The 21,645-nt window shown below is 42.3% G+C and overlaps 1 protein-coding gene across 2 annotated transcripts in view; it reads left to right on the plus strand.

Annotated features, from left to right (window-relative positions):
* Positions 1-133: 133 nt before the first annotated feature.
* The window catches only part of ZMYND12 (zinc finger MYND-type containing 12), a 35,546-nt gene continuing 14,034 nt past the window's right edge, over positions 134-21,645 (plus strand). The window contains exons 1-3 of one of the 2 annotated variants that reach the window (XM_004705265.2): positions 134-321; positions 13,315-13,456; positions 13,669-13,840. In XM_004705265.2, the coding sequence (XP_004705322.1) occupies positions 212-321; positions 13,315-13,456; positions 13,669-13,840 (424 nt within the window). In that variant the 5' untranslated portion in view covers positions 134-211. Of the gene's footprint in view, positions 322-403; positions 450-13,314; positions 13,457-13,668; positions 13,841-21,645 lie in introns of those variants that run through there. The other variant, XM_045299004.1, reaches the window with a different exon arrangement.

Here is a 21,645-nt window from a genome sequence, read left to right on the forward strand (position 1 = left end):
GACGAGGGCGAGGGAGGTCAATTGGTCCTTAGCGGCCACCGTAGAGCTGTTTTCTTTTTCCGGCTCCGGATTCCTTTCATTGGACTGCCCGGCCATTAGATCTCTAGGTGAGGGCCTGAGAGCGGCGCTGCGGCGTGACTGTCACGTGACGCCAGGACCCCGCGTGTCCTCGCCCAGCAACCGTCTGCGTGCCTGCACGACGGTCGGCAACATGAACGTCATCTACCCTCTGGCCGTGCCGAAGGGGCGCAAGCTGCGCTGTGAGGTGTGCGAAGCCCCGGCCGAGCGGATGTGCACGGCCTGCACTGTCACTTACTACTGGTAGGCCCCGGAAGGGCGCCGGGAGCCCCACCTCCAGTCTCCCTTCGACCTCGACTCTGGCCTCTGCGTGCCCTGCGGACGCCCAGCCCTTAGGTTCTGCCCAAGACTCTTCGGGCGGCTTCATACAGGTCCACAGATCCCTTAAAGCCCTGTGGTGTCTTTGTCTCCCATCACCAAATGTTAACTGAAGTTCTGCAGGCTAGCGTTACTGGGGAAGAGCTCGCTAGACCGTGCTCTCCAAAGGGGCACCATTCTAACAGGGAGACAGATAAACGGGCAACATAGAAAACAAGATTTGTTTCAATGAGAAATATCAAAAGTAAAGGAAATGCGATGAGAGGTTGGGCAGACTCCTTTTCTGATGCCATGAAAATAAAGTAGGAACTCATCCTGGAAATAACACAACAAAGTTCTGAAAAGGAAATAATCAAGTCCTGAACACCTGTGTGTTTGAAGAAAGCTAGTATATGATGCGCATTCAAGATGGGGAGGTCTTAGGGAGGGTAGTATAAGAGGAGTTAAGTTTACATTTATTTAGCAAAACATCCTCTGACTTCTGCTTCTCACCAGACCCAGTTTTGGAACTGAGATAAAGCAACTAGGTTGCTGCCTTCCAGAAACCTAGTCCAGAGTTTTTGTTAAGTCATTACTCTAAATGGCAAGTCTAGGAACCCTGGTGGCCTAGAGAATACATGTGGAACTGCTAACCAGCAAGGTCAGCAATTTGAAACCACCTGCAGCTCTGCAGCAGAAAGATGAGACTTTCTACTCTTGTAAAGATTTATAGTCTTGGAAACCCACAAGGCCAGTTTTAATCCCGTTGCTATAGTTTCTGATTGACTCAGTAGCAATGAGTTTTAGTTTTTGCCATGACACATATTGTCACCCAGGGTGTATTGATCCCTGGGACAACTACATTTGGATCCCTGGTGACTCGGGCATTAACCTAGAAAGATTCTCAAAGTAACATTTTCCTTGAGTCTTGAAAAGTCAGAAGGAGCTTGTTTGCCGAACAGTGCAGAGGGCCAGGGTATTTTCCTGGGGTCCAGGACTGTTTGAGCAAAGGGTGAAGCAACAGTTTGCTCTGAGCTGAGTAGAGAGAAGATGCAAGAGCAGGGAGTAGTCAGTGATTTCCAAATAGCAGACCAGAATATATTAGCAGGTCATGAATAAGTCACAACCAGCATTTCAAACAAACAAAAAACTAGAACAGAATAGAATTTACCAGTTGTACTTTAATTGTGTGCTGTGACTTGTTTCAGTGTTCTGTGTGGATCTGTCCATGTGTGCTGAGAAGTATTTCTTACTGTGGATTGAGTCCAAAAAGTTTGGAAATCATTGTGATAGATAGTGATAGGGTGTTAAACTCAGAAGATATAGGTCAGCGCCAAATGGTGGCAAGGGATCAAAGCTAAAGAGTTTGGAATTTGTCCTCTGGACAGCCACGTATAGTTTTGATTTGGGGAATGACATACCGTCATTTGTGTTAAAGATGGTAGGCAGTAGTGTGGAAGATGGATTGGAGGGAGACATTGAAAGCTGTTTGACCAATTAAATTGTTTCCGCGGCCCAAATGTAGCATGATGGGACTTGAATTAAGACAGTAGCACATGAATAGGAGAAACGCTTCAGAGATAAGATTTTGGGGACCTGACGAGCAAAGGAAGAGTCAGAGTCAACGTCCAAGGAAAAGAATGATTTCTCTGCCTTGCTACAGTTCCTGACTGCTCCCAGGAAAAAAGCGAAATCTATGAAAAGGCTCTTCATGGTGGGCCACTTTCCCTGGCTCTCCTGTTCTATGCGTTTGTCACCCTGAGTGTTCATCCCTTTCACTGTTTCTGTTCAGTACCACCCTTGTACACACTGTTCCCTCTTCCTGGAACCCCCTTCTCTCTCTATCTGGAGAACTTCTGTTCATCCTGCAGGACTCACAGTAGGTGTCATTTCCTGCAGGAGTCCTTCCCTAGTTCCCCTGCCCTTACAGAAGAGTCCCTGGGTGATGCAAATGGGTAAGTACTTGACGACTGACTGAAAGGTTGTCTGTTTGAACCCACCTAGAAGTACCTTGGAAGAAAGGCCAGCACCTTTATAGCCAGTTGGAAATCATTCTCCCAGGAGCTAGAATGAGTTTGATGACGACTGGATGGGTTGTTTTCCACCCTGTATACCTCTTTCTGAACAGACTAGGTACCCCTCGAAACTGTATACTTCCCCAATGCTAACACTTGGAATCTGTTGCTTACATGTATCCCCATTAGGCTGCCTGTCCCACGAGGGCAGAGGAAGCAGTTCTGTTTTCATTTGATGGCTTCATTGCATTTAGAGTATAGTTCTAGAATTTGAACAGGACCTGCACAACTGGGCCCTGGTAACCTTTCTGCCGTCATCTCCTACGACCCTTTTCCTTTTCTCTGTTACAGGACTTTCTTTCCATTCCATTCTCTAAGCTCTTTTCTCCCTTTGTGTCTTCGCCAAGGTTGTTCTCTCTGCTAGGGACCTCTCTTTCAACCATAACCTTCCTAGCTCCCTTCCATCCCTCAAGTCTCAGTTGATGTCATTTTGTCAGAGAGGCCTTTCTTATAGCCCCCATCTAAACACCCTCTTCCGTTATTCTCTCTCAAGGATACCATTTTTCTTTACATTTGTATGCTTTGCTATTTTTGTGTTTACTTATTTAATGCCTGTCTTTCCTTAGGCTTAGCCACAGCACATACCACACACTCAGTGCACATTTGTGGGATAAACCAACTTCTAAATGGATAATGTGGAGCCTTGGTGGCATAGTTGCGCGTTAGACTGCTAACGCATGGGGTTGGCAGTTCAAAACCACAAGCCGCTCCTGAGGAGACAAATGAGGCTTTTTACTCCCATACAGAGTTGCAGTCTCCGAAACTCATAGGGGCAGTTCTACCCTGTCCTATAGGGTTGGGTCACCCTGCGTTGAAATTGACTTGATGACAATGAGTTTTGTCTTATTTTTTTATTTAGAGTTTTGTCCTTTTAAATGGATAGTAAATCCATCAGCTACAGCAGGAACACGGGGAAAGAGGTGGTGGATGATAATTTGGTTGGGGACACAGTATTTGAGAGGCCTTCCTGGTACCTTAGCAACATTGCTAAGTAAGCAATTCTAAGTGCAGGCCTAGCACTCGGGAGAGATTGAGGTACTTTGCCTGGTGTGATACAAACCTATTCCATTTAGAAAGAGGTAAGTGGTGTGGTAAATTTTAAAAACCCAAACAGATTGTCATCATGCAACCTTTCTTCCTTAGAACACCATTCCCCTTCATCCCTCCAGCCAGACACCTAATTCTTTCTCCCTCTCCACTCTGCAGTTACTCGACACCTGCCACATGACAGTGTTGTTTCCGTTTTAATTGCTGGCAAGTGTGTTATTCCCTGGATTTGTTAATATTCTGTTGGTTTGGGATAATTATGTTGGATGTGTGGGGAGGAGTGTCATATGCATGTCTTTTTACCTGTGCCAGACCCATCTCTGTATGCCCATGAGCTCCAGCAAAGTGTGTTAAAATGGTTGGCACTAAATATTTGATGACTGTATGAATAAATGATCATTTTCTTTGCCTATATCTTCTTCCCCCACCCCCTCTTTCACTTGCCTTTAACCCTGTTTAAACGTTTTCTCTTATTATTTCTGCTTTTTCCTCTAAATTTCTTTGGTTTTGTGTCCTGCAGTTTTATTGCTTTTTTTTTAAACCTCTATCTCAAAATCGGGGAGTTTTATTTTTTTATTATAGTTTTTTAGCGGGGAGTTTTGTATGAGGTTTTGGTGATTAAATGTTGTAAACCTCTAGCATCCCCGAGACAACAATGACACTCAGGAAGTATGCATTCTCTTTCCTCATCCAAAATTTAAGGATCAGGGAGGACAACCTATTTGAATTTATGAGGTTTCTTTGCTGAAGATATTGTTTTACTACCCTGGTTATAAGTGTAATTCATGCTCACTTCATTAAATTTGAAAATAACGAAAGTAAAGAAAAAGAAGAACCTATAGTCCCACAACTCAAGAGATTGGAACCTGATATTTTAGTGAATTTCCTTGTACTCTTTTTGTGTAAATATAATCTCTATACTCTGGGTAATTTTGTGCATGGTTACTTACATTAGATTGTGAATATATTCCCAGGCAATATAATAGTTGTAAAAGATTATTTCATTAACCAGCACACCGAAACATCACTAGCAGGTTTATAGCATATACTTATTTGCAGTATATAGATACTTAGTTGCAGTAAGGTTAAGGGTTGGGCTGCCAATTATAAGTTTGGTGGTTTATACTCACCAGCTGCTCTGAGGGAGAAAGATGAGGCTGTCCGCTCCTGGAAAGATACACGAAAATGCTATAGAGCAGTGGTTCTCAACTTTCTTAATGCCGCGGCCTTTTAATACATGTTGTGGTGACCCCCAACCATAAAATTAGTTTCGTTGCTACTTCATAACTAATTTTTCTACTGTTATGAATTGGGCGACCCCTGTGAAAGGGTCGTTCGACCCCGAAAGGGGTCACGACCCACAGATTCAGAACCAGTGCTACAGAGGGATGCTATGAGTTGGAATCGACTTAATGAAGTGGGTTTGTTTTTCTTTGGTTTTGTTTTTTAACAGTTTGTGTGTGGTGGAGGGGTAGAGGTTTACATTTCAGATAATCAGTTTTGTATTCAACATTTCACCTATCAAGCCTATCAAAGTTTGGGGTTTTGGAGTTGTGTAATAAGTATTCTTTTTTGGAGGGTTAATCTATGGGGCACAAGTTAAAGTGCCTTCGCACTGTCCAGGAGGGGAAAACAAATGAAGTCTTAAGCTATAATGGGAAGCTGCAATAGGGTCTGTAGTGAACTACAGAATAAATGCCCAGGTAAGGCATTTTACATTCAGCTAAAAAAAAGCCACACAAAACATGAGTGGTTTGAAAGCTACTCAATTATGACTACCACATTGAAAACATATTTTCCTTTAAATTAAGGCATGTTAGGGTGAGACATACGAATAAGAGGGAGCTCACAAATTTATAATGAAGTGACACTTGAGATACTAGATATGTCAGATATCCTTAGCAGAACAAAAGGTCAGGGCACATAAGTAAGTTAAGTTGCCATTGCTCACACAATTACTCAGCAAGCCTCTGTGATATCCTGTAGAACAACTATTTCTACAGTGTGACTAAGTGCTTTTATTGATCTGTTTACAATTATTTCTACCCCCACCCCCCCAAAAAAAAAAAGAAATTCTGAATGCTTTCTGTCATTCCTATGATAGTCAGAATTTAAAAAGAAAATACTTTATCACATTTTTCCCTTTTGTCCTTGAAGGAGTGGGAGAAGATACTTTAGTACAGCCATGTTCACCCATTTATCTATTTTCTGTGGCTGCCTTGGTAACAGATTGATAGCTCTCCAAGCCTAAAATACTTCCTGTTTGGTCCTTTGCAGAAAAATGCTTCCACCCTTACCCAGATTATCATTGGTTGCACCGAAATATATATAAAATAAAACCAAAACAGTTAACTCCCTCACCTGTAAGTGAAACTATGTGAGCAACATTAGAAATACAGAACTCCATGATTATTTTGAAAGTAGGGTAATTGAAGTCTTCAACTATATTTGAGATAAAAAAGAGAAAAGGTATTTCAATAACCAAGGCTTGCACTTTAAAAAACTGAAAATTGAGGGGAGTTGTGGAATAAAATTTCAAATTCTCATGGAATCCAGACTTTCTGGAGCTATGGAGGTTGGATGAAACCCTAAAACTTGCCCAGAGACAATCTTTAAAAATAAAAAAAAGTCCCTTGAAGTCTTCTTAAAATCAAACAGTAGTTTAGTAAAGCATATCTGTATTGAGCACTGTACTTTTAAAAACCTATCTATAACGGATCAAATTGAAAGCAGCAACTCAAAACAGAGTAGCTAGAACCCTGAGTTTATGTTCATAGGAAGCCACCATTTGGAAAAGGAGGGTGAAACATACAACTCAAAATATGTTCAATGTCGGGACTGTACACTTCGAAACTTGCGTTGGTGTATTTTGCTGTGCCTGTTCATGACAAAATACATTAGAAAAGAAGGCTCTAAAAAAAGATCAAATTTAACCCAACCTAACCAGAAGTCAGTAAGAAAAGATTAGTGTGGAAATAAACAACAGAAAATATAAAAACAACAAGGAGAACCAATGAAACCAAAGTTGGAGTTCTCTGAGAAATTCAACAGAATCGACAAATCTTTAGCTAGACTGACCAAGAAAAAGGGAGAGGGTGCATAAATGACTGAAATCAAGAGCAGATATGTAGAACTTATTAACTTTGCAGAAACAGGATTGTATAAAAGGCTACTATGAAGAGCTATATTTCAAACTAGATAACCTAGATGAAGTAGGCAAATTTCTGGAAAGACTAATCCTTCCAAGAGGAAAGGATAAATCTGAATAGACATATAACAAGTAAAGATAATGAGTATGTAGCAACAAAACCTTCTCACAAAAAAGGGGGAACCAATTGCAATGATGGACACAAAACCATACCCCTCTCGAGGGGGAAGAACAACAGGAAACACGAGGGAAGGGAGACAGCAGTCCGTGTGAGATATGAAAATAATAACAATGTACAATCTATCAAAAGGTTATGAGGGGGAGGTGGAAAAAAGAGGAGCCGATAAAGGCTCAATAGAAAGTAAATGTCTAGAAAAGAATGAAGGCAACACATGTACAAATTCGCCTGATGCAAGCGATGTATGGATTGTGGCAAGTCAGAGTCCAAAACCAAAAACAAAACCCAACTTCTCACAAAGAAAATCCAAGAACCAGGTGGCTTCACTAAAGAATTCTGGCCATTGCTTCATGAAGAATTGACACAAGATCTACACAAATGCTTCCAAGAAACAAGAGTAGGAAGCACATCCTAACTCATTCTAGGTACCTAGACACCAAAACCAGACAAATCCATAAAAAAAAAACCCAAGGTCATTATCTCTTATGAATTATAGTTACAAAATTCCTCAACAAAACACAACAAATTGAATCCAGAAGCACATAAAAAGTTTACACATCAAGACTAAGTGGATTTTATTGCAAGGAATGCAAGGTAGGTTTGTGATACAAAAATCAATGTAATATACCAAAATAATCGAATGAAGGGCCCAAACCCTCATTTATCTCCATAGATGCAGAAAAAGCATTTCACAAAAAACATTTGATCACCTGAATGGATACAGAAAAAGTATTTGAGAGTATGGTTTAAAATACAACACTAAAACTGGAAGGGACTCTCCTCAATTTGATAAAAGACCTATGAAAACTACAAGGGCATGTGGGGCCAGCCTACAAATGAGTCCTATGGAGTACTTGTGCAACTAAAATAGACAAAGAGTTTGGGGTGTTTCCCTCATCCATGAACCTAAGAACGAGAGAGAGGGAGCAAATGTATTCTTTAACAGGCTCGTATAGCCTTGAGACAAGTAAGCCCCATCAATCACATATGTAACAAGGTGGGCAGTGTCTGAACCCTGTATATCTGGGCTCACTTGGGGTGAAAACCAACATGTACTGGGGGCAGGCACAGGGGAGTTGACCACCTCTCGAGCAGGGAGAACAATAGAAACATGTCCCTATAGATAAGGGCCTCCAGCCACACTGATCAGCCATGAGTTTGTATGAAATATCTTTATAGTAGCACTATTATGTGGGAAACAGAAAGATTTCTTCTAAGTTGTCTCCCCCAAATATGTTAGACTTAGGACACTGCTTGCAGCTAATGGTAAAAGTTACTTCCCTTAAGGCAGTCAGTTGCCAGACTACAGGTAGGCCCCACTCCCTGCTGCTAAGGACAATGGGCAATTTGGTTCCTGTAGGTGGAGTTCACACCCTACTGATAAGGGTCTCTATAGTTGAGTCAGGGAACAGGTCAAACCGGCTCAGTGACATCCAAAGTTAGGCTGCCATCTGAATCAAGGATCCACCCATCTTGCCACATGTTTACCCCCAATCCCTCCCCTTCCTGTTGCGTGTATGCCCCTAGGTCACCCCTCTCCATTACTGTATTTCCTATAGCACAACCCTTTCCTGTGACGTATGTCTTCACATGTAATTAGGGGGCTTGCATGTTCCCAGAGAATATAAAAGCCTTAATTAAGCATTAAATATCTCTCCACATGGACCACCAAGTGAAGCTGAGGTGAGCATTGCTACCATGAAATGTGTTTCACTCCATTATTTCTCTCTTCTATCTCTCACGCTCTCTATGACTTTACTATAATCTTTATGTATTATCGCTGTACAATTGCACCTACCGGACCTGTGATGATGTGTTAGGGGCTGGATTTACCCTTGCACTATTATATGGGGAATATTGTGGGGAATGATTTTTAATTTGAGAATGTGACTGGGATTAATCTCCAACTCACACATGTGAAGGCCTTCCTCCACCAGAGTCTTGGCCCTTCAGAGCCTTTATTATGAGCACAGAGAATTTGTCCATCTACACTCTTTTCCCAGCCCTCCATTTCCCATTAGGGGAGCTGGTGATGTAATAGTTATGTGTCTGACTACTAACTAAAAAGGTGGTGGTTTGAACCTGCAGTGGCTCTTCAGGGAAAAACCTGAAAGATCATAGCCTAGAAAACCGTCTTGGGCAGTTCTACTCTTACATAGGGTCATATGGTGGTGCTGTCAGATAAACTGCAGTTCAAGCCACCAGCCAGAAAAGAGGTAAGGCTATCTGTTACTATACAGGATATAGCCTTAGAAACCCTCTATGAAGTTGAATTGACTCCGTGGCAGCAGGTTTGGTTTTTTTAGATCTTATGAGCCAGAATTGACCAGAGGAAACACCACCATGAAAAATGTACTATTACTTAGTGGTGAAAGACTAAAGCTTTCCACTTAGGATGGATGTCTACTTTTGCCACTTCTACTCAACATTGGACCAGTTATTGCTTGGCAAGCTAGACAAGAATATGAAGGGCTTTCAAATTTGAAGGGTGAAACTATCCGTATTTGCAATTACAGGATTACATGTGTGTATCTATCTCAACTTTGAAAAACCACCAAAAATATTAGAGCTGATGAAGTTTTCAAGACACAAGATTAACATGTTAGATGCCATTGAGTTGGTTCCAATCCACAGTGACCCTCTGTACTACAGAAGGAAACACCTCAAGGTCCTGCGCCATCATCACAGTGGTTCCTGTGTCTGAGCCAGTGTTGCAGCCACTGTGTCAGACCATCTCGTTGAGGGCCTTCCTTTTATTCACTGCCCACCTACCAAGTATGATGTCCTTCTCCAGAGACTGGTCTCTCCTGACAACATGTTCAAAGTATGTAGGACAAAGGCTTTCCATTCTTGCCTCTAAGGAGTACTCTGGCTGTATTTCTTCTAAAACAGACTTCTTTGTCCTTTTGGGAGTCCATGGTACTTTCTGTATTCCTCTGGCACCACAATTCAAATTCACAGATTCTTCTTTGGTCTTTATTTGATATCCAACTTCCACAGTGTGGTAGTTACATAATCTGTTGTCAATTTGAGACTTAGGAGTGAAGGGGTGGAGTTTAGCTTGTCAATCAAGTTGCAGCTTGATGACCTTATTTGGAGGCACTAAGGAGATAAATAGCTCGTTGGAGGCATACACACATCTACTCCCTGTGGGACATTCTGGTTGGCAAGACACATGGAGCTACGCTAGAGCCCTGGAGCTGAAGAAGCCACATGGAGACCCTTGCCAGCACTGAGATGCTTATACCGCCAATGGATCCACAAGACTTTCCACCCACTGGCCTGTGATCTTCCTGTACTTGGCGCCATTGCATGCATTTCATGAGTCTAAGGAAGAATTTATGGACTAGTATTGACATACGGGGTAATAACGGACTTATGGACTTGATCTGGGCTGGGATGTTCTCTCAATATTTAATTGCTCTTGTATATAAAGTTCTCTCACACATATGAGTGCCTATGAATTTGTTTCTCTAGTCTACCTGGACTAACACACACATGCTTATGAGTCAATTGAAAATACCATGGCTTGAGTCAGGTGCACCTTACTCCTCAAAGTAACGTCCTTGCTTTTCAATGCTCTAAAGAGGTTTTGTGTAGCAGACATACCCAGTGCAATGCATCATTTGATCTCTTGACTGCTGCTTCCATGTGCATTGATTGTGGATCCAACCAAAAAACATTCTCAGCAACTTCAATCTTTTCTCCATTTGCCATGATGTTACCTACTGGTCCATTTGTAAAGAATTTGGTTTTCTTTGCAGAGTTGTAATCTGTACAGAAGGCTGCAGTTCTTGATATTTATCAGCAAGTGCTTCGAGTCTTCTTGATGTTTTCAGTTTTTTAAAATTTTTTGAAGATCTTAAATAAACCTTTCCCTAATTCTGATGCTGCCTTTTTATATAATCCATTTCCTCTGATTATTTGCTCAGCATAGATTGAAAAAGATACAACCCTGATACACACCTTTCCTGATTTAAACCATGCAGTATGCCTTGGTTCTGTTCACACAACTGCCTCTTGATCCATGGACAAGTTCCACATGAGCACGATGAAGTGTGCTGGAATTCTCATTCTTCTCAAGGCTCTCCATAGTTTGTTATGATCTACACAGTCTATCTAATTCCTTGGCAGAGTCAATAAAACACAAGCATCTTTCTAGAATCCCCTGCTTTCAGCCAAGAGCCATATGATATCCTTTGCTCCAGGTTCTCGTCTGAATCTGGCCTGAACCTCTGGCAGCTCCCTGTCAATGTACTGCTGCAACCGTTGTTGGGTGATCTTCAGCAAAAATTTACTTGCATGTGATATCACTGATACTGTTCTATAATTTGAGTATTCTAATGGGTCACCTTTCTTTGGAATGAGTACAATTATGGGTCTCTTGCAGTCAGTTGGCCCAATAGCTGTCTTCTAAATTTACTGGCATAGATGAAAAAGTGTCTACACATTAGTAAGGAACAATCTGAAAATGAAATTAAGAAGGCTAATCTGTTTATGGTAGCCTCAAAATAAAACAAAATACTTAGTAATAAATTTGCCAAAGAAGTGTAAGACTTGTGCACTGAAAACTATAAAACATTGGTGAAATGAAAAAGACCTGAATAAAGGGAAAAATATTGTCATGAATTAGAAGACAATGTTAAGATGGAAGAACTCCCCCAAATAATGGACAGAATCAATACAATCCCTTAAAATTGTAACTGCTTCTTTATCTGAAATTAACAAGATGATCACAAAGTTCATTCGGCATTTCAAGGCACTTTCAATGGCCAAAGGACCCCTATGTACAACAGGTTTTGTGTTCAGCTGCTGATAGAAACAGGCAGTTCAAATCACCAGGAGCTCTGAGGCAGAAAAGGCCTTGTGACCTATAAAGATTACAGCCTAGGGATACCTATGGGGCAGTTCTATCTTGCCTTATAGGGTCACTTTGAGTTGGAATAGACAGCACACAACAACTGCAATAGAACAGCTAAAACAATCTTGAAAAAGAGCAAAGTTGGAAGACTCACACCTTCAGATTTATAAACTTATTGGAAAGCTGTAATTATGAAGAATATGAAATGCTGATAGAAGAATAAATGTATAGAAAAATGGAATAAAATACCCATACATCAAAGGTTTCCAACAGGAATGCTAAGGGAATTCAATGGGGGAAAGAATCATTTCCTAAATAAGGATTACTGAAACAACTGGGTATCAAAAGAATGAAGTTAAAAGACTCGACATTATTAAAAAACAAACACCCCAGAATGGATCAAAGACCTGGTGGGTTTCCAAGACTAACTGGTTATGGCAGTAAGAAACCCAGTCTTTCTCTTGCAGAACTGCTGGTGATTTCAAACTGCTGACCTTGAGGATCGCAAACCAATTCAGAACCACTACACTACCAGGGCTCCTCAAAGACCTAAATATAAAAAACTCTTAGAGGCACGGGTATAAATTTGCAGGACTAGATTAGACAATGGTTTCTTAGATCCAATACCAAAGGTACAAGCAGCAAAAGAAGAAATAGATAAATTGGAGTTTATTAAGTTTAAAACTTTTGTGCATCAGAGGACATGACCATGGTGAAAAGGCAGCTCATTTAATGGAAGAGTATTTGGAAATGTATATCTGATAAGGGTCTGGTATCCAGGATATATAAAAAAGCAAAACTCTTCCATGCAGAAAAAGAATGTTTGGAAATTGATAGTGGTAGCAATTGTAAATTCTACTTGACATGATTGAAATATGGAATGACATATATGTATTAAGTCCCAACTTAAAATCTTAAAACCCAACAATTAAAGGACAGAGGGCCAGTTAAAAAATGGGCAGAGTATTTGAGTAGACATTTTAATAAAGAAGGTATGAAAATGACCAATAAACCAAAATCAAACTCCATTGCACTCATAGTGACCCTGCAGGACAGCGTATAATTGCCCCTGTGAGTTCATAAGACTATTAACTCTTTACGGAAGTAGAAAAACCATCTTTCTCACAGAACAGCTGGTGGTTTTGAACTGCTGACCTTGTAGTTAGCAGTCCAACGTATAACCACTACACCACCAGGGTTCCTAAATTACCAATAAACACATGAAAAGATGCTGAAGATTACTAGTCCCTTACTACCATCATGTTAATTCTGATTCATAGCGCCTCTATAGGACAGAAGTAGTACTGCCACTTTTGGGTTTCTGAGGCTAAAAGCCTCATTTTTATCTGGAAGAGTAGTTAGTGCAGTGGTTCTCAACCTTCCTAATGCAGTGACCCTTTAATACAGTTCCACCTGTTGTGACCCCCCCAATCATAAAATTATTTTCGTTGCTACTTCATAACTGTAATTTTGCTACTGTTAGGAATTGGGTGACCCTGTGAAAGGGTCGTTCAACGCTCAAAGGAGTCACGACTCACAGGTTAAGAACCGCTGGCCTAGAGGCTTTGAGGCCTGGGGCTAGGCCAAAGATAAAGAGAATGAAGGGAAGTCATCCCTGTCTTTATTGCAGTGGTGTGGTCCATCAAAGAGCTGACTGGGGCAGCATCCATGAGAAGATATGTCAGCTCCTCATTCCACTGCGCACGACTATGCCCTTCTACAATTCCGAGGAAGAGCGTCAGCATGGCCTGCAGCAGCTGCAGCAGCGGCAGGTAAGCCCGATAGGACTAGTACAGGGTTACCTCCTGGGTGCCGGGAGTTGCGCTGTGTTGGAATCATGACATTGTAAGTTCCGTGAGGGTAGAGACTATTTTTTGTCTTTTATCCTTGGTCCTATTTGTAGTATGTCTACATATTTTCCAAAACTTGTATATGTTAACTGCCATACAAGGAGATCGCTTTTTTTTCTCTCCCCCTTCCACAGAAACATTTGATTGAGTTCTGCTACACGGTAGCCCAAAAATATATTTTTGAAGGAAAATATGAAGAAGCTGTTCCAGCAGCTTTGCATTCTCTCCGGTTCCGCATGAACATGCATGGCCTGAGCTCAGTAGAGCTTGTGCCTGCTTACCTGCTGTTGTCGGAGGCTAGCCTTGGTAAGTGAGACGAACTAGAGACCCCTGAATCCCTCGCAGAAGTGCTCCAGTGGATTATACGAGAGGCCAGCCATACCAGTGATACCGTTCTGCATTCTGGGATGCTGTCATTGTGAGGTGCCATCAAGTCTGTTCTGACTCATAGAAACCCTCTGTCCAACGGAGCAAAACTCAGCTGGGTCCTATGCTATCCCAACGGTTGATCTTATGTTTGAACCCATTGTTGTAGCCTCTATGTCAGTTTATCTTGTTGAGGGGCTTCCTCTTTCTCGCTGGTCCGCTACTTTACCAAGCATCCTGACCTTCTCCAGGGACTGCTTTCCCCAGACAACATGTCCAGAGTACCATAGATGGAGTTTTGTCATCCTTACTTCTGAGGAGCATTCTGGTTATATTTCTTCCAAGACAGATTTGTTTGTTTTTTTGGCGATCCGTGGTACTTTCAATATTCTTCGCCAGCACCATAATTCAGACGCATTTATTCTTCTTCATTTTTCCTTATTCAATTGTCAACTTTCATATATTGAAAATACCATGGCTTGGGGCAGGTGCATTTTAATCCTCAAAGTAACCTCCCTGATTTTCAGCATTCTAAAGCGGTCTTGTGCAGCAGATGTACCCAATGCAATGTGTTTTTTGATCTCTTGCTTGCTGCTTCCATGTGCGTTGATTGTGGATCCAACCAAGAAGAAATCTTTGACAACTTCCATCTCTTCTTCACTTATCATGATGACACTTATTAGTCCAGTTGTGAGGATTTTGATCTTCTTTACATGGAGTTGTAATCCCTACTGAAGGCTAAAACCTTGATCTTCATCTACCAGTGCTTCAAGGCCTCCTTACTTTTAGCAAGCAAGGTAATATCATCTGCAAATCACAGGTTGTTAATAAGCTTTTCTCCAATCCTGATGCCACATTCTTCTTCATATATTCCAGCTTCCTGGTTATTTGCTCTGCATACAAATTGAATAAGTGTGCTGAGAGGATACAACCCTGATGCACACTTTTCCTGATTTTAAACCATGCAGTATGCCCTTGATCTGTTCACACAACTGCCCCTTCCGTGTACTAGTTCCACATGAACATAATGAAGTGTGCTGGAATTCCCATTCTTCTCAAGGCTATCCATAGTTTATTATGATCCACATAGTCCAATACCTCAGCAATAAAACACAAGTAAACATCTCTCTGGGATTCTTTGCTTTGAGCCAAGATCTATCCGACATCAGCAATGATTTCCCTTGTTCCACATCCTGTTCTGAATCTGGCCTCAAGCCCTGGAAGTTCCCTGTCAATGTAATGCTGCAAGGATTGTTATGTTAGTCCAAGTGGACTAGAGAAACAAATCCAGAGGCACTCATATGTGCATAAGAGAGAACTTTATATCAAAGAGATATTGTCCATTAAGAAAACATCCCAGCTCAGTCCAGATCAAGTCCGTAAGTCTGATAGTATCCCATATGTCTGATACCAATCTATAAATTCCTCTTCAGACTTAGGCAACACATGCATGCCACTGAATGTAGGAAATCACAGGCCAGTGGGTGAAAGGTCTTGTGGATCCAGTGGCAGTAAAAGCATCCCAGTGTCTCAGTGCTGGCATGGGTCTCCACATGGCTCTTTCAGCTCCAGGGCTTTGGCTGTATCAGTGTAGCTCCATCAGGCTTGTCAACAAGAATGTCTCACAGATAGACAAGGAGAGAGTAGTATCTGGCCTCCAGTGAGCTCTTTTTCTCCTTTGCACCTCCAAATGAGGTCATCAAGCTGTGATCTGATTGACAGGCTAGATTCCACCCCTTCGCAAGTTGACAGGATATTACGTAACTGCCACAATTGTTGAATCATCTTCCACAAAATTTTACTTGCATGTGATATTAATGATATTCTATAATTTGAGCATTCTGTTGGGTCACCTTTCTTTGAAATGGGTACAAGTATGGATCTCTTCCAGTCAGTTGAACAAGTAGCTCTCTTCCAAACTTCCTGGTATAGATGAGTGTTTCCAGTGATTCATCACCTTATTGAAACATTTCATTGGATTTTCCAATGATGTTTGGAGTCTTTTCTTCAGATGAGTGCTGGTGGCATAGTGGTTATGAAGTAGGCTGCAATCCAAAAGCTCAGAAGTTTGAGACCACCAGCCGTTCCACAGGAGAAAGATGGGGCTTTATACTCCTGTAAAGTGTTCTGGTCTTGGAAACCCACAGGGGCAGTTCTACTCTGTCCTGCAGGATTGTTAGGAGTTGGCATAGACTTGTGGGCAGTGAGTTTCTTTTTGGTTTGCTTTCAGTTATTGCTTTCAGTGCAGATTGAACTTCTTCCTTAGGACCATTAGCTCTTGCTCCTATGCTACCTCCTGAAATGGTATAATATCAACTAGTCCTTTTTGGTACACAGTGACTCTGTGTTTTCTTTCAGTACTCTTTTGGTACTTCTTGCATGTTTTTGGCCAGGTTGACTAGAGAAACAAATTCAATGATGCTCATATGTGTAAGAAAGAGCTTCATATCAAGAAGTAATTATGCGTCAATAAAACACCCAGCCCAGTCCAACTCAAGCCCATAACTTCCACACTAGATCATAAGTCCCTCTTCAGACTTACACAGCCATGTATAATTATGCAGAATACAGGAAGATCTCAGGCCAGTGGGTGAAAAGTCTTGTGGATCCCATGGTGATGGATGCATCTCCAGGGCTCTGGCAGGTCTCAGAGTAGCTTGCCAGCAGGAAGGTGAAAGCAGAGAGATGGGGGAAGGTTTACAGGGCCTTCCTTATAACAAGGCCATGCCCACAGGAGGCACCATCAGGCTGTGACCTGATAGGTTGGACTCCCCTCCTACACTTTTTTAAAAAAAATCATTTTATTGGGGGCTCATACAACTCTTATCACAATCTATACGTTCAGCCATTGTGTCAAGCACATTTGCACATTTTTTGCCATCATCATTCTCAAAATATTTGCTTCCTGCTTGATACCCTGGTATCAGCTCCTCATTTTTCCCTTCCCTTCCCACTCCCCCCTCCCTCATGAACCCTTGATAATTTATAAATTATTATTATTTTGTCATATCTTACACTCTCCGACATCTCCCTTCACCCAATTTTCTGTTGTCCATCCCCCAGGGAGGAGGTTATATGTAGATCCTTCTAATCGGCTCCTCCTTTCAACCTCCCCTCCCTCGACCCTCCCTCTACTCTCAGCACTTGTCCTGAAGGGATCATCTGTTCTGGACTCCCTGTGTTTCCAGTTCCTATCTGTACCACTGTACATCCTCTTATCTAGCCAGATTTGTAAGGTAGAATTGGGATCATGATAGTGGGGGGAAGAAGCATTAAAGGACTAGAGGAAAGTTGTATGTTTCATCATTGCTATACTGTACCCTGACTGTCTTGTCTTCTCCTCGAGACCGTTCTTGTAAGGGGATGTCCAGTTGCCTACAGATGGGCTTTGTTGCCTACAGATGGGCTCTGGGTCCCTACTCCGAACTCCCCCTCATTCACAATGATACAATTTTTTGTTCTTTGATGCCTGATAACTGATCCATTTGACACCTCATGATCACACAGGCTGGTGTGCTTCTTCCATGTGGACTTTGTTGCTTCTCAACTAGATGGCCGCTTGTTTACCTTGAAGCCTTTCAGACCCCAGATGCTTTATCTTTGGATAGCTGGGCACCATCAGCTTTCTTCACCACATTTGCTTATGCACCCATTTGTCTTCAGCGATCGTATCAGGAGGGTGAGCACACAATGATATGACTTTTTGTTCTTTGATGCCTGATAACTGATCTCTTCGACACCTCATGACCCCACAGGCTGTTGTGCAAATAGACTTTGGGGCCAGAGCTTGGCACCCCATCAGACTCGACCAGAAAACACTCCTAAAGGCCAACAAACAGTCCTTGAACTAACTACAGGCTTTTCTTTCTTATTGTGTTTTATTTTTTTATTTGGTCATTGGTTTGTCGTTGTTGTTTTGTTGTCTGTTGCTGCTTGGTTTTGCTCTGTCTTGTTTTTGTGCATGTTATTATCTCCGCAGGTCTGTCTAAATAAGATAGGCTGGATGAACAATCTAGAATAGAAAATAACGGGACCTACACTCTTATATATCAAGTTGACATGAAATTCTGTAACTACCACATTGTATCATTCAATATTTTACCCATAGAATCTTTCAATATTGCAACTCGAGGCTTGAATTGTACTTGAGTTCTCTCAGTTTAAGACATGCTGAGCATGTCCACTTTTGGGTGTTCTAACTCTAGGTCTGCACACATTTCATTATAGTATCTTCCTTTGTGTTCTCGAGCTGCCCTTTGACATTTTGTGTCCAGCTCTTTTATTTCCTCATTTCTTCCATTTGCCTTAGCTACTCTATGATTACAAGCAGTTTTAAGAGTTTCTTTTGATGTTCATTTTGTTCCTCAATATCTCCATGATTTCATGACTGACACTTTATAGACTGCCTCTCTGTTTGTTTTGATGAATGTCTCCTCCTGACTAGATTCAGGTTGAAGGGTTTTGACAGTAATTATCACAGACACACTCCCGCATTCTTCTCATCCCATCCCCTCAGTGGACACTATTCCTCACACGACCGATGCAGCCTGCCTTGTCCAGCCCTGGTCAAATGCTCATCTCCTCGGGCATTGGTTGTGCTCACCCTCCCAGTTGCACTGAAGGGAGCCCTAGAGGTGTAGGGGTCACACTAGGGGTCACACACTAGCGCTTCCGCTCTCCGCTCCACTAGACTGTACGTCCGGGAGGAACTGGGACTGTCTCTTCTTACTCACCATTGAGTCTTCAGGGGTCCTCATGGCACAGTGTGGACACGTTGGCCTGCTAACTGTAAGCGCGGCAGTTCAAAATCACCAGCCACTCCGTGGGAGAAAGGCGTTCTCCTCCTGAAAAAGCCACAGTTCTACTCAGTCCTATAGGGTCACCATGAGTCGGAATTGACTCAGCGGCAGTGAGTTTTTATAGGGTCCACAGCACCCAGCATGGTCCAGGTGCAAAGGTACTCAACAGATGTTCTTGCAGCGACTGACACCTACTGGGCATTTGCTGAATTTGAATCACATGATTGTTTTCAGGATTCAAGTGTCCAGTCAAGTGTCATGAGCATGAAAGTGTTTTGAAAGATGTGAGAAACTGTCGCCATAGAAGGTTTCAGTCCAACTCCCATAGTCATTGCTCTGAACTATTTTCAACCATTTGAAAGTCTAAATAAATCACATCCTTTGTGATCACCCACTTCTTTCCCATTTTAGAGATCTTTCAGATTTCGGATATTCAACCTTAAAAAAAAAAATAAAACAATGAAATTTTCATCTACTAGAAAGGACATTTTAAACAACATTTCAAATATAGAGGAACCACCCTATTCCTTGCCCCCACTGTTATTACAGTTTGGAACCAGGAGAAGCTGATCTGGAATCCAGCTCTTTTTGTGCTGGTGGGGTGACCTTACACACCAAGCCTTAGGGAGGTAGAAACTCAGCATCAGGGCACTGACTCCAGGGGCGGGCTTTCTCTCTGTGTCCACTCCGGAGATCATAACCCCAGGCACAGAGGTTAGGAAGGACAACTCATACTAGTGGGGACACACACAATTTAATCCATAGCACAATTCATCCTTCGTTTGCCAGCTCATCATGTTCACTCGACTGTAAGCTCCTTGAATCAGGGATCACATCAATTTTACCCACACCAGTTTGCCTGAGCATCTAGCACAGTTGTAGAGACTCAATATATCAGATGAATATATGGTTGAATGAATGAAGTTTCCTTCTCTTATGTTGCCTTCAAAAGCTCTTGGCAGTCTTAAATGACAGGTGCAATGGCCTAGCACTTTGTGTGGCAAACAGCACACACTCAGTGAATGGTGATTCCCTTCCCCCACCTGGTGTCTCACAGCTTCAACCTCTGAATCATCTGTGGCAGTTTTATCCCAGGTACGTTCACTTTCATCCCTGAGTCCTCCCGATTCTTCCTTCGCAATGTCTTTCAGATCTGCCATGAACCCAAGGTGAGCTTCAGATACCTCACCCTTCAGTCAGCGACCACTCCAACTACCGGGCTTTCCTTTCTCTGTTCCCTTCAGGAGAGCCTTGCTTTCTTCAGCAATGTGTTCTCTGCTCCCTCCACTTCATTCTTACATGTCTCTGGCTGGCACAGCAGGTCAGAGTGCCCAGCCGCACTTGCTCACCATCACAGTCTGCACCCACTCTTCTCACGCCACTCTCTCCTCTCCCAGGTATGCCTTTCCCCTCGAGACTGGTGCTTGTCTTATCTGCTGGCTTAGCTTGGCTCCGAGGCCGCCTTTCGTTGGCATTGCTTACTTGAGTGTGAATTAGACAGTGGAAAAATTCAACTTTCAAATGTATGCCAATGCCCTCTCCCAGATGTTTCTCCTATCTAAATAATCTTAGTTAAGTATCATTTGCTTCTTCAGTGAGAGGGGAGCTTAAAGATCACTCAGTCTGAACTTATTTTATAGGCAAAGCCTGGATGGAAGATGTGACCTGGCATGTTCATGTGAGCCAAGATGATGGGCTCGGGCCTTAGCTTCTAACAGTGTTTTTCCCATTTTGGTTTGGAGTATCAGCCAAGCAGAGTTACTCGCTTCCTGTTGTAGGCTGCTTCTGCTTCCCTTCTCCTTTAACCAGTGATGTTTGATTACAACTAGAATACAAGCACACTTCCATATGGCATGGGAATGGGAGCAAGGACAAAGGAGATCAGGTAGTTGATGTATGAGGGGTTTGTATCCCTGCCTCTTGACACTTCTTTGGTACCCTTCCGGCTGCAGCATCCATTGCAGAGAATACTTCCCATCCAGAGCATGCCTTCTGCTCTGCAGAATACTGCTGTCATTTTCTGTTCCATTCTGACAACCTCTGTAGAAGGCAGGCAGCCAATACAGCTAAACACAAAGCTTTTAATGTCAACTCTTACATTCTACATCAATTAGTAACCACCTGTTATCCATTCATCCTTCTAAATGTCCCTTGTTTCACATAATCCCCATTCATTGCCTGCGTTCTGGCTGCTATCAGTGTTTGCCTGAACTATTTCAAAACTCTTCTCATTCGTCTCCCCTATTCCTCTCCCCCCTCTGCTGCTTCTTCCACAATGGTGCCAGCAGATCTTCCTCAAATCTAAATCCAGTCTCTTGTTCTTTCTTAAAATCCTCACGTTTTCATCCATCACACATCAAGCCCTCTTTAACCTCATTTACTGCCACTCTGTCCTCCAGCTACTCTGTGGTCCAGCATCAGTATAGTAATAGATTTGTATATTCATGGCTTTATCTGCGATGCCCTCCCTTTTCTAATCTATGTAGGAAACTTCTATTCATCCTCAAAACCCAGCTCAGACTTCCCTGACAAGTCCTCTCCTACTCCATTGTCCCTCCCCTCACCACATCCAAAAAATTAAGCACTTTTGACCCTCTGCTACTTCCCAGCCTTCTGATGGTGCTATTGTTGCACTAATAGTAACCAAAAGCCCAAACCCACGTCTCTCGGACTCATAGTGACTGGGTAGGGCAGAATACAACATCTCATGGGGTTTCCAAGACTAAATCTTTACAGAAAGAGACTGCCACATCTTTCTCCTAAGGAATGACTGATGGGTTTGAACCTACATCTTTTGGCCAACAGCTGAGCGTGTCCCCAACACAACTGTGAGTGTTTGTTTTAATGGGGGCTCATACAGCTCTTATCACAACCCATACAAACATCCATGTGTCAAGCACATTTGTACATTTGTTGCCATCATCATTCTCAAAACACTTACTTTCT

This window comes from Echinops telfairi, unplaced genomic scaffold (genome assembly GCF_000313985.2).
Source record: "Echinops telfairi isolate 266 unplaced genomic scaffold, ASM31398v2 ScPeMD7_7457;HRSCAF=8495, whole genome shotgun sequence".
NCBI classification, from domain to species: Eukaryota; Metazoa; Chordata; class Mammalia; order Afrosoricida; family Tenrecidae; genus Echinops; species Echinops telfairi.